This window comes from Epinephelus fuscoguttatus, linkage group LG8 (assembly GCF_011397635.1).
Source record: "Epinephelus fuscoguttatus linkage group LG8, E.fuscoguttatus.final_Chr_v1".
Taxonomy (NCBI): Eukaryota; Metazoa; Chordata; class Actinopteri; order Perciformes; family Serranidae; genus Epinephelus; species Epinephelus fuscoguttatus.
The window spans coordinates 5,769,512-5,781,388 of NC_064759.1; the positions used below are offsets into that span (position 1 = coordinate 5,769,512).

At 44.6% G+C, this 11,877-nt stretch overlaps 1 protein-coding gene across 1 annotated transcript; it reads left to right on the top strand.

Moving 5' to 3' along the window:
• Nucleotides 1–1,715: 1,715 nt before the first annotated feature.
• prune (prune exopolyphosphatase) lies at nt 1,716–11,404 on the top strand. The gene is made up of 9 exons (XM_049584760.1): nt 1,716–1,943; nt 4,341–4,448; nt 4,524–4,726; nt 4,917–5,101; nt 8,214–8,372; nt 8,500–8,591; nt 8,710–8,868; nt 9,007–9,097; nt 10,233–11,404. The coding sequence occupies exons 1-9, from the start codon at nt 1,905–1,907 to the stop codon at nt 10,472–10,474; spliced, it is 1,278 nt and encodes a 425-aa protein (XP_049440717.1). The 5' UTR covers nt 1,716–1,904; the 3' UTR covers nt 10,475–11,404.
• Nucleotides 11,405–11,877: the final 473 nt, after the last annotated feature.

The following is an 11,877-nucleotide window of genomic DNA, read 5'->3' on the forward strand; positions in this document are numbered from 1 at the left end:
GATTTACCGTTTTTGGGTTTTTTCCTTTATCTCTTTTCTGCGTGTTTTTGGTTTGTGCTTGCTCTAAGTCCATGTACATGTTCGTGTAGGGCTGCAATTAATTTTAATGATGTGATCATCTGCCTAACTTCACTAAGCTACTAGTATTTGCAGCTCCGGCACTATGGTCTTTCCTTGTCAGGGTTTAAGTGATCAGAGGAAAGGGAACAAGGGAAATGAGGGGGGCAGAGAAATGTCAGATTTTGTCTTGTATTGTTCCACATCTGTGACTGCAACACTGCTTTTAAACAATAAACAATTGATCACGCAAAAAAGAAAGAGACGTAACAGCTAAAAACAAGGACAACAAAGCTGAACAATAAAGAATAGACAGGACTATTATGTATACAGGTATGCAAAGAAATTTGTGTTTATGTAAATATAAATTAAAAACACCAATGATTTGCTTATAGCCAAACTCTCTACATTTAACGTTACCCATAACGCCCCCAAGTGGACAGAATTATATCTACATAACAGAACCCAGTGTGTAAAGGTCCACAGCTACCAATCGGCCGCTCTTTCACTGGTGTCCCACAAGGGTCTGTACTGGGACCACTTCTGTTCAGTCTCTATATAAATGACTTGCCCTCTGTGTGCTCTGACGTGGAGACACAGCTATATGCTGATGATGCAGTGATTTATGCCAACAACAACACTAAAACCTCTCGAAGCACTGTACAAACAAACGCTCAAAGTTTTGGATCGCAGATTGAATAACTACCACCACTGCCTTATCGTAACAAAGTACAAACTTTTGAGCTGGGACAATTTAATCAAGTACACAAACCTTTGTCTTCTTTTCAAGATCATACATAACACTGCTCCCCCTCCACTTCAAACTTTCATCACACAGAGGTCAAGCAATAACCGGGCAACGAGAGGAGATTGTGTCATACCCATGAGGAAAAGTGCCTTTAGCCACTCAGCATTTTCAGTTAAGGTGTCGCAGGACTGGAATACAGTACCATCAGATAACTCAGTTCATACCATTTGTTCACAAAACAGTTGAAATTATGGCTCATCAATAATCAAACCTGTACACATTAATACTCAACTGCTGCCTCTGTCTGCTCTTCAACAACTGCCTGCCTGCCATATTCTTTTGCTTATGTCTGTCTTGCTGTTGTTTTTCGCAGTCTATGTTTGTTTCTTGTGAATTAGGCTGCTTTGTAATTGTTATTTGTAGAGTCTTGGCTTGCTCTGCTTTTATGTTTGTGTTGCTATGTTTACCTGTTACTATATTTTTTACTTAAACTGCATGCAATGATATTGTTTTAAACTTGTTCTAACTTTTTTATTACTTAGGCTGCCAACTCAGATCTGGCCAGGGACTGCGGATGAAAACTAGCCTTTTGGCTAATCCCAGTATATTTACAGTTCACTGTTCATTAATATGCATTGTCCCTGATAAATATACAAATAAATAAAATAAAATTAACGATTAAAAAGAAAAAAGCAAATAGTGCAAAGAATACTGAATGGATATACATGTAGGGGATTATTATGTACACTACAGTATGTATGAATTAACGGAGCATCTTTTCATCCTGCCCGCTGTCCTCTCTTCATCTACAGACAGAAAACTGTTTCTGGATCAGTTGAATATTCGCTACACAGCCACAAACAGAGACAGCTTGTATTTCCTACGTTTCCACTGCACCCTGAAGGCCTCCTGACCTTTTACCCAACACGTTAACGACGGTCATCCCGACAGTCATGCGTTTACAGTTAACGGTAACGTGTGTGTGTTACTAACAGCCCGCTGCTCGGTGAGCCGGCTGTCACCGTTTACTGAATCCGTTAACCGGTCAGAGGAGCAGCTAGCGGGTTAGCTAACGGTCGCAGCTAGCAGCTAGCAGAAGATGGAGGAGTTTCTGTCGAGCTGCCGCCGAGCCGTGAAGGTAACACACGAACACACACACACAGCAACTCACATATACAGATATGCACACACACACAGACACACACACACATTTAGCTCAATACTGTTTGTGTCAGTTAGCATTAGCCTCAATTAGCCTGACATGTTGACACCCTTTCAGAATAAACTTCCGATCTGAGAACAACAAGCATTTTTTAATATAAATTTCGAACATTTTCAAATTAGTATGAGAGGATAACGATAAAAGTCATTATTATCATTATTATTATTATTATTATTATTATTATTATTATTATCATCATCATCGTCGTCGTTTTCCTCTTAAATTGAAAATGTTTGAAATTTTGAAAAAAAAAATGCGTGTTTTCTGACCGGAAGTTTAAAATATTATTATTATTATTATTATTATTATTATTATTATAAACTTAAGGTCAGAGAACAACACGCATTTTTTTTATTACATTTATTATTATAACAACACATTAACAAGTAGGTATAAAATTGAATATATAATGGTTGTATGCAAACGTTTGGGCACCCCAAGATGAACTGGTCTTCAAAGGGCATGAAGCTTAAGATGAAATGCTTTTAATTTTAAGCAGGATTAGGGTATTATTTCTGTTGTGTACAATTTCTAGAGTGGGAAAAAAAGTAAAGGAGCACCATGTAAAAGTCTGGGCATCCCAAGACGTTTGAGCTCTCAGACAACTTTTCCCAGGGTCTCAGACCTTCATGAGCTTGTTAGGGCTCTGGCTTGTTCACGGTCGTCGTTAGGAAAGGCCAGGTGACACAAATTTCAAAGCTTTATAAATACTCTGACTCTTGAAACCTTGTCCCAACGACCAGCAGCCATTGGCTCCTCTAAACAGCTGCCTAACACTCTGAAAACTAAATTAACTGATTTCCACAAAGCAGGAGAAGACTATAAGAAGACAGCAAAGTGTTTTCAGGGAGCTGTTTCCTCAGTTTGTAATGTCATGAAGAAATGGCAGTTAACAGTAACTGTGGAGTTAAAACACTTATTTTATAACATTTCTGTCTGGAGGCCTGCAGCTAGTGATGATGTTGGTTACTGATTAATCTGTAGTTTATTTTAGCGATTAAGCATTTGGTCTACCACACATCAGTGCACTGTAGGAAAAACCTGTGACAATATCTTAGAGCAGAGGTGTCAAACTCAGTTCACAGGCCACATACAGCCCAACATGAAATTTAGTGTGAAGAAGCACATTCTGAAAACATTCATCTGTTTGCAAAACAGATGATTAACCAGCTGAGATATCTTAAGAAACATAAGTTTAGTTTCAAGAACATGTCTCAGGTTTTTCCACATTGAGTCAGTCCACTACTCACTGTCATGACATGTACATTTTTACATTTATTTCCACTCCTGTGTGGTAACGCTGGCGTCACCACACCACACTAAATTGGAAGCTATTGAGGAAGCAGGTTAAGTTTTCCCCTGCTTTACAAATGATTTACAAATCAACGTTTTGGCAGTGTCTTGGCAATAGAGTCCCAACAATCGTGTTTTAAGATAGAAGTCTGATACAGATTATTTTGTAATGAAGCTGCTGACTGACAGTATTTTGCACAGTGTTCAATATCTAAATATGACCACAATAAGTTTTTTCCAAGAACTGTATTTTGGTTGAGTTAAAAGCCTTTGAAGCAGCATTTTATTATCTTAATATATTTAACCTTTATTTAACCAGAAAGTCCCATTGAGATTGAAAATCTCTTTTCCAAGACAGACCTGACCGAGGTAGCAGCCAATCAGAACATATTAAAAATGCAACAAATACAACATATAATACAAAAATCCACAATAAAACTATTCAAACATAGTGGCCTCTCAAGGAAAACAGAAACATGTCTCTGTCACCACATTCTTTGTCATGCCCTTAAATTAATGGATGTAAGTGTTGCTAATTTTAGATATTTTTGAAAGCACTCTGTGTTTAACTGAAACGTGACACCGCTTAACCTTCACAAGTGCGTCATTATCAGGTGTGCAAAGTCATCCAGTGGGCTGGACTGGATCCTTTGGTGGGCCAGTGTGTTTGACGCCCTCGTCCTAGAGCCTAAAGTGACTTCATCAGATGTCTTGTTTTGTCCAACCAACATTTCCGAACCTCCAAATTGTTAAATCTACTATGAAATAAGACCCAGAAAAGCAGGAAATCCTCACATTTGACAACCTGGAAATATCACTGTGGCATTTTTGCTTAAAAAATGACATGAATTATTAATTGATTATCAAAATAGTTGCAGATTAATTTCCGTAGATGATTAGTTGGGAATTGGGTTTGTTTTAAGTTATGTTTTATATCATTATTAGCTCCCTGATGAGCTTCTGTCTCTCAGAACTTCAGTTCCTGTTTTATGATTCGATGTTTTAAAAAATAAAATTCAGGGGAATCTTGATCAGGCTGGTTCAGCGTTTCACGTGGTCCTGGGGAATGAAGCCTGTGACGTGGACTCTATGGTGTGTGCCCTGACCTACGCCTACTTCCTGTCCAAGGTGAGTCATTGACCGGTCAGTACAGGTGTTTTTCCTCAGAGCTGATGTTTACCTGAGCCTCTGTCTCTGTCTCAGACTGTACACAGTGAGATGCTCGTTCTCCCGCTGCTGAACATCCGCCAGTCAGACCTCGTGCTGCGTTCAGATAACGTCTTCCTGCTGCGACAGGTCGTTCTGTCTCCAGACCTCCTGCTGTTCAGAGACCAGCTGGACCTTAAAGCGCTTCACCGAGCCGGCCGCCTGCAGCTGACGCTGGTCGACCACAATGTCCTGCCCAGGTAACCACACCCACCTTACAGGTGACACCTGACAGGTGGCCACAAAGGCTGCTCAGGTAGTCAAGAGCTCCTGTACAGGTCAGTGGACAGGTAGCACATTGATCACCTGCCAGACAACATGATCACCAAACAGTCTGGTTCCTGAAGCGTGTGAACACACCTGTCTCATCAGCCTGTGTCCGTCCTGTAGTTCAGACAGCGACCTGGAGGGGGCAGTGGTGGAGGTGATCGACCATCACCAGCAGGAAAGAGAACCGTCCACCTCCTGTCCTGTTACCGTGGAGATGGTGGGATCCTGCACAACCTTGGTAACAGAACGCATCATCCAGAAAGCTCCAGAGATCCTGGACCAACAGATCGCTCAACTGCTCTACGGTAAACACCTGAACAGGTCCTCACGACACCTGAACAGGTCCTCAGGCCCTCACAACACCTGAACAGGTTCTCAGGTCCTCACAACACTTGAACAGGTCCTCAGGCCCTCACAACACCTGAACAGGTTCTCAGGCCCTCACAACACCTGAACAGGTCCTCAGGCCCTCACAACACCTGAACAGGTTCTCAGGTCCTCATGACACCTGAACAGGTCCTCACAACACTTGAACAGGTCCTCAGGTTCTCACGACACCTGAACAGGTCCTCACAACACCTAAACAGGTCCTCACAACACCTGATCAGGTCCTCATGACACCTGAACAGGTCCTCACAACACCTGAACAGGTCCTCAGGTCCTCACAACACCTGAACAGGTGCTCACAACACTTGAACAGGTCCTCAGGTCCTCACAACACCTGATTAGGTCCTCACGACACCTGAACAGGTCCTCACAACACCACGGCACCTGATCAGGTCCTCACAACACCTGAACAGGTCCTCACGACACCTGAACAGGTCCTCACGGCACCTGAACAGGTCCTCACGGCACCTGAACAGGTCCTCACAACACCACGGCATCTGATCAGGTCCTCACAACACCTCAACAGGTCCGCACACCACCTCAACAGGTCCTCACGGCACCTGAACAGGTCCTCACGACACCTGAACAGGTCCTCAGGTCCTCACAACACTTGAACAGGTCCCCAGGCCCTCACAACACCTGAACAGGTCCTCAGACCCTCACAACACTTGAACAGGTCCTCAGGTCCTCACAACACTTGAACAGGTCCTTACAACACCTGAACAGGTCCTCACGACACCTGATTAGGTCCTCACGACACCTGAACAGGTCCTCACAACACCTGAACAGGTCCTCAGGTCCTCACAACACCTGAACAGGTGCTCACAACACTTGAACAGGTCCTCAGGTCCTCACAACACCTGATTAGGTCCTCACGACACCTGAACAGGTCCTCACAACACCACGGCACCTGATCAGGTCCTCACAACACCTGAACAGGTCCTCACGACACCTGAACAGGTCCTCACGGCACCTGAACAGGTCCTCACGGCACCTGAACAGGTCCTCACAACACCACGGCATCTGATCAGGTCCTCACAACACCTCAACAGGTCCGCACAACACCTCAACAGGTCCTCACGGCACCTGAACAGGTCCTCACGACACCTGAACAGGTCCTCAGGTCCTCACAACACTTGAACAGGTCCCCAGGCCCTCACAACACCTGAACAGGTCCTCAGACCCTCACAACACTTGAACAGGTCCTCAGGTCCTCACAACACTTGAACAGGTCCTTACAACACCTGAACAGGTCCTCACGACACCTGATTAGGTCCTCACGACACCTGAACAGGTCCTCACAACACCTGAACAGGTCCTCAGGTCCTCACAGCACCTGATCAGGTCCTCACAACACCTGATCAGGTCCTCACAGCACCTGATCAGGTCCTCACAGCACCTGATCAGGTCCTCAGGTCCTCACAACACCTCAACAGGTTCTCACAACACCTCAACAGGTCCTCAGGTCCTCACAACACCTCAACAGGTCCTCACGACACCTCAACAGGTCCTCAGGTCCTCACGACACCTCAACAGGTCCTCACAACACTTGAACAGGTCCTCACGACACCTGAACAGGTCCTCACAACACCACGGCACCTGATCAGGTCCTCACAACACCTCAACAGGTCCGCACAACACCTCAACAGGTCCTCACGGCACCTGAACAGGTCCTCACGACACCTGAACAGGTCCTCAGGTCCTCACAACACTTGAACAGGTCCTCAGGTCCTCACAACACCTGATTAGGTCCTCACGACACCTGAACAGGTCCTCACAACACCACGGCACCTGATCAGGTCCTCACAACACCTCAACAGGTCCGCACAACACCTCAACAGGTCCTCACGGCACCTGAACAGGTCCTCACGACACCTGAACAGGTCCTCAGGTCCTCACAACACTTGAACAGGTCCTCAGGCCCTCACAACACCTGATTAGGTCCTCAGACCCTCACAACACCTGAACAGGTCCTCACAACACTTGAACAGGTCCTCAGGCCCTCACAACACCTGATTAGGTCCTCAGACCCTCACAACACCTGAACAGGTCCTCAGGTCCTCACAACACCTGAACAGGTCCTCACAACACTTGAACAGGTCCTCACAACACCTGAACAGGTCCTCACGACACCTGATTAGGTCCTCACGACACCTGAACAGGTCCTCACGACACCTGAACAGGTCCTCAGGTCCTCACAGCACCTGATCAGGTCCTCAGGTCCTCACAACACCTCAACAGGTTCTCACAACACCTCAACAGGTCCTCAGGTCCTCACAACACCTCAACAGGTCCTCACGACACCTCAACAGGTCCTCAGGTCCTCACGACACCTGAACAGGTCCTCACAACACTTGAACAGGTCCTCGCGACACCTGAACAGGTCCTCACGACACCTGAACAGGTCCTTACGACACCTGAACAGGTCCTCACAACACCTGATTAGGTCCTCAGGTCCTCACAGCACTTGATCAGGTCCTCAGGTCCTCACAACACCTCAACAGGTTCTCACAACACCTCAACAGGTCCTCAGGTCCTCACAACACCTCAACAGGTCCTCACGACACCTGAACAGGTCCTCAGGTCCTCACGACACCTGAACAGGTCCTCACGACACTTGAACAGGTCCTCACGACACCTGAACAGGTCCTCACGACACCTGATTAGGTCCTCACGACACCTGAACAGGTCCTCACAACACCTGAACAGGTTCTCACAACACCTCAACAGGTCCTCACAACACTTGAACACGTCCTCAGGTCCTCACGACACCTGAACAGGTCCTCACGACACCTGAACAGGTCCTCAGGTCCTCACAGCACCTGATCAGGTCCTCAGGTCCTCACAACACCTGAACAGGTTCTCACAACACCTCAACAGGTCCTCACAACACTTGAACACGTCCTCAGGTCCTCACAACACCTGATCAGGTCCCCACGACACCTGAACAGGTCTAATATGTATTATTTTATGTTTTACTGTATGTTAATGTGTATTAATGTGTGTTTTAATGTGTATTACTGTGTGTAGCGGCTGTGGTGTTGGACTGTGTCAACATGGCGCCCGCAGCGGGTAAAGTGACGCCTAAAGACAGTCAGATCGCTGCAGCGTTGGAGGCTCGTTTTCCTGCTCTGCCGCCGAGGGGCACTCTGTTTCAGACGCTGCAGGACGCCAAGTTTGACGTGTCAGGTCAGTCAGAAAACTGTTAGAATTAATTACTGCAGCACATGATGGAAGCACAGAGGGCCAAATGTGTACAGTCATCTATCACAATATTTTAATGTTCATAGTGTTATTTAACGTATTTTGTTCTCAGGTCTGAACACTGAACAGATGTTGTTGAAGGACATGAAAGCTGTTTCAGGAAGTTTGAATGTTGCTGTCTCTGTTCTCTACATTACACTGCAGGTCAGTCTGTAATACACACTCTACTGCATGCCGGACCACACGGTACTACAGTTAGTATATTGTGTGTGTGTGTGTGTGTGTGTGTGTGCGTGTGCGTGTGCGCGCGCACATGTGCCAGGACTTCCTGCAGGGGGCGGAGCTGGAGGCAGAGCTTTCAGATTTCTGTTTGAAGTTTGGATATGACCTCCTGCTGCTGATGACCATCTCCTTCACTGAGAGCAAAGAACCAATGAGAGAGCTCGCTGTGTTTAGCCACAGCGCCGCCTGCAGGCAACAGGTACACACTACAAGTACTCACAAACACACTGTAATTAAATACTGCAGTACTGCTGCCTCCTCCACAAACACTTACAGAAGTTGTTGACCTTTAGTTCTCAGTCAGTGATTCTGTTTAATGTGAGTCCTCCCTCCACAGGTGAGCCTCTACCTGGAACAGGCCCGTAACCCCGCCCTGAACCTCTGTCCATTCAGCAGCCCCCATTCACACGTCAAAGCCTATAAGCAAGGTAAACACCCCCACTTCTAATGCTTAACCTGAGAGAGCTCACTGCAGCCAATCAGCTTCTCTGTTCGATGATTTTCTGCCTCTGTGATACATTTATTTAGAAATAACAGAAAACATCAAACTTTGTTCATAAACTCATGCTCGGCTTCGCTAATATAAGAATATAGTACAGTATAATAATATACAGTATTGTATTGCAGTATAAAGTATTACACACTGTAATATATAATACTGTAGTATAACTATGTAATGTATCATAATACATGCTAGGGATGCACCGCTTCATCAGCCGAACATCAGTATTGCCTGACGTGCTCCTTGTTTACTGCCCCCAGCCTATCGGTAAATAAGATGACATTGATCGATGACAGTGGACGATGTTTTTCTGTTTCAGAAATTGTACGCAGCCTAAAAGCATCCTGGGGACTAGATATGAAAAATTCATATCCTGATACTCACAATATTTCGACTTGTTGACATATTGACGTCATACCGTTACCAACGGCAATAGAAAATGTGTTTGGAACAAACAGAGATCATTTCCGGGACACCTTCGTGACTAAAGGACGCAGTGTTATCTTAAACATCTGTATCAGTATCAGCCCTGATTTTCACTATCAGTGCATCCCTAATGAATACAGGGCAGCACGGTGGTGCAGTGTTTAGCATTGTCGCCTCACAGCAAGAGGGTTCCTGGTTCAAACCCCGGATTGGGGGAGCCCTTCTGTGCAGAGTTTGCATGTTCTCCCTGTGTCAGCGTGGGTTTCCTCCAGGTGCTCCAGCTTCCTCCCACAGTCCAAAGACATGCAGGTTAATTGGTGACTCTAAATTGTCCGTAGGTGTGAATGTGAGTGTGAATGGTTGTCTGTCTCTATGTGTCAGCCCTGTGATAGTCTGGCGACCTGTCCAGGGTGAACCCTGCCTCTCGCCCAGTGTCAGCTGGGATAGGCTCCAGCCCCCCCTGTGACCCCCAACAGGATAAGCAGTTATGGAAGTGAATGAATGAATGACATTATCATATAAGAATAGAGTATAATATAATGATATTGATATAATACAGTAGAATATGTGGTAAGAGGAGGTGACTTAAGATCATTATCAAATATTAAATATATTCTCTTTGTGTCTCTTTAAAGGAAACATGCTGGCGTCTCGAAAGAAGGTCCTCCCCATCATTAAGGACTTCCTGAAGGAGCGAGACGGAGACGGTTGTCTGGTAGACGGTCGCCTGGGAGACATGGAAGAGGAGGATGAGTCTCGGGTCCCTCCGACCCCAATGAACAGTCTGGTGGAGGGCTGTCCTCTGGATGGCGGCCTGCCGCACATAAGCGCACAGGCGCTGGAGGAGAAGTTCAGCAGCATGACTTCTGACCTCTGACCTGTCACCTGTCCATCATTAGGACGTCTGCCTGTCTGTCTGTCTGTCTGTCTGTCTGTCGGATGATCAAGGTACCACAGAGATGACATCACAAACATCATTACGAAGTTTTTTTATCCCCAGATCAAACACACGGACGACGTTAACACATCTGGGCTGAGGCCTGATTTTACCGACTGACTCAAACACACCGTTTCATTAAACCATCACTAACATCTGGAACACTCAGAGACCTGAACACATCTGGAACAACTTCCTCTTTCCTTCAAAACAAAATGCAAATGCATTCATGACGTCATGTATTTACGCAGAACCTTTTTGGATCAGAAATATTTGATTTAAATGTGTTTTCAGTGTAAAAAGTGATGTCTGATGTGATGGTGCTGCAGCAAATTATTATTATAATTATTATGATTATTATTATTATTATCATTATCAGTATTATTTATTGTTATTATTGTTATTATTATTATAACTATTAACAATTGTCTGAAAACAGTGAAAAATGCCAAAAACTCAGAGATTCAGTTTACTGAAATGTTAAATATAAAAAATAACCAAAAACATGATTTAGATTTAATGTTAGCAAAACTGCTAATTCTCACATTTAATTAAATTTGTCTTTGTTTGGAAAATAACTTCAGCGGTTAATCTGTCATCGACACCGTTGCAGATCAGTTTTCCTTCACTTGACTGAAACCTGATGAACAAGGAGCAGTGGATAAAATAGTCTTTGAATAAAGTTTAGAAAGTTGGTTTTACTCTCCCCAGAATATTTAATTATGTGTGCTTTTAAGTTTAATCAGCTTTGTCATGTTGTTTGGAGACTCAGTATTTGTATAAATGTCAAACTACAGTTATCAGTATTTTTACACCAAGTTTTTTGAACAAAAACACCAACCGGGGATTAAAAACAAATCAAAGCATAAAGTGATTCTTCGTCTAATACCCATTATTGTTTATATAAAATGAGACAATCCAGGTGAGAAGTCTGTGACCTCGTCCACACCTGGTTTGATCATGTGACCCGGATCACATGCTAAAGAGTTATATCAGTGTAACCATACCCAAAAGTGATGTCACAGTCTCCTGTGCATCACTGCAGCCAGGTGACATCACAGATGTCAAACACTATTATGGTACTACGAGTGAATTCTCAGTGGGCGTGGTCTAAAAACGTGTGTCACACCTGTACCCGTCTGCGGTCATGTGATCCTCTGATTTCATGCACGTTTTACCCTAAATCTAACCGAGAACAGCTGATTTCACTTTAATAAAACACTTCCTGTTGATGTTTCACAACAAGTGTTTTAGGGAAGAGGCTCTGAACCAGCAGAGGGATTTTATTGTGAAACAGACAGGATGTGATGCAGCAACAGGAAGTGGTAAGAGGAAGAAGTTTT

Excerpts from the sequence above, each read along its gene's own strand:
- prune (XM_049584760.1), top strand. The coding sequence starts at position 1,905 with ATGGAGGAGTTTCTGTCGAGCTGCCGCCGAGCCGTGAAG. Across the intron at positions 4,449-4,523 it reads ACGCCTACTTCCTGTCCAAG|ACTGTACACAGTGAGATGCT; the intron begins GTGAGTCATTGA and ends TCTCTGTCTCAG. Across the intron at positions 5,102-8,213 it reads GATCGCTCAACTGCTCTACG|CGGCTGTGGTGTTGGACTGT; the intron begins GTAAACACCTGA and ends TACTGTGTGTAG.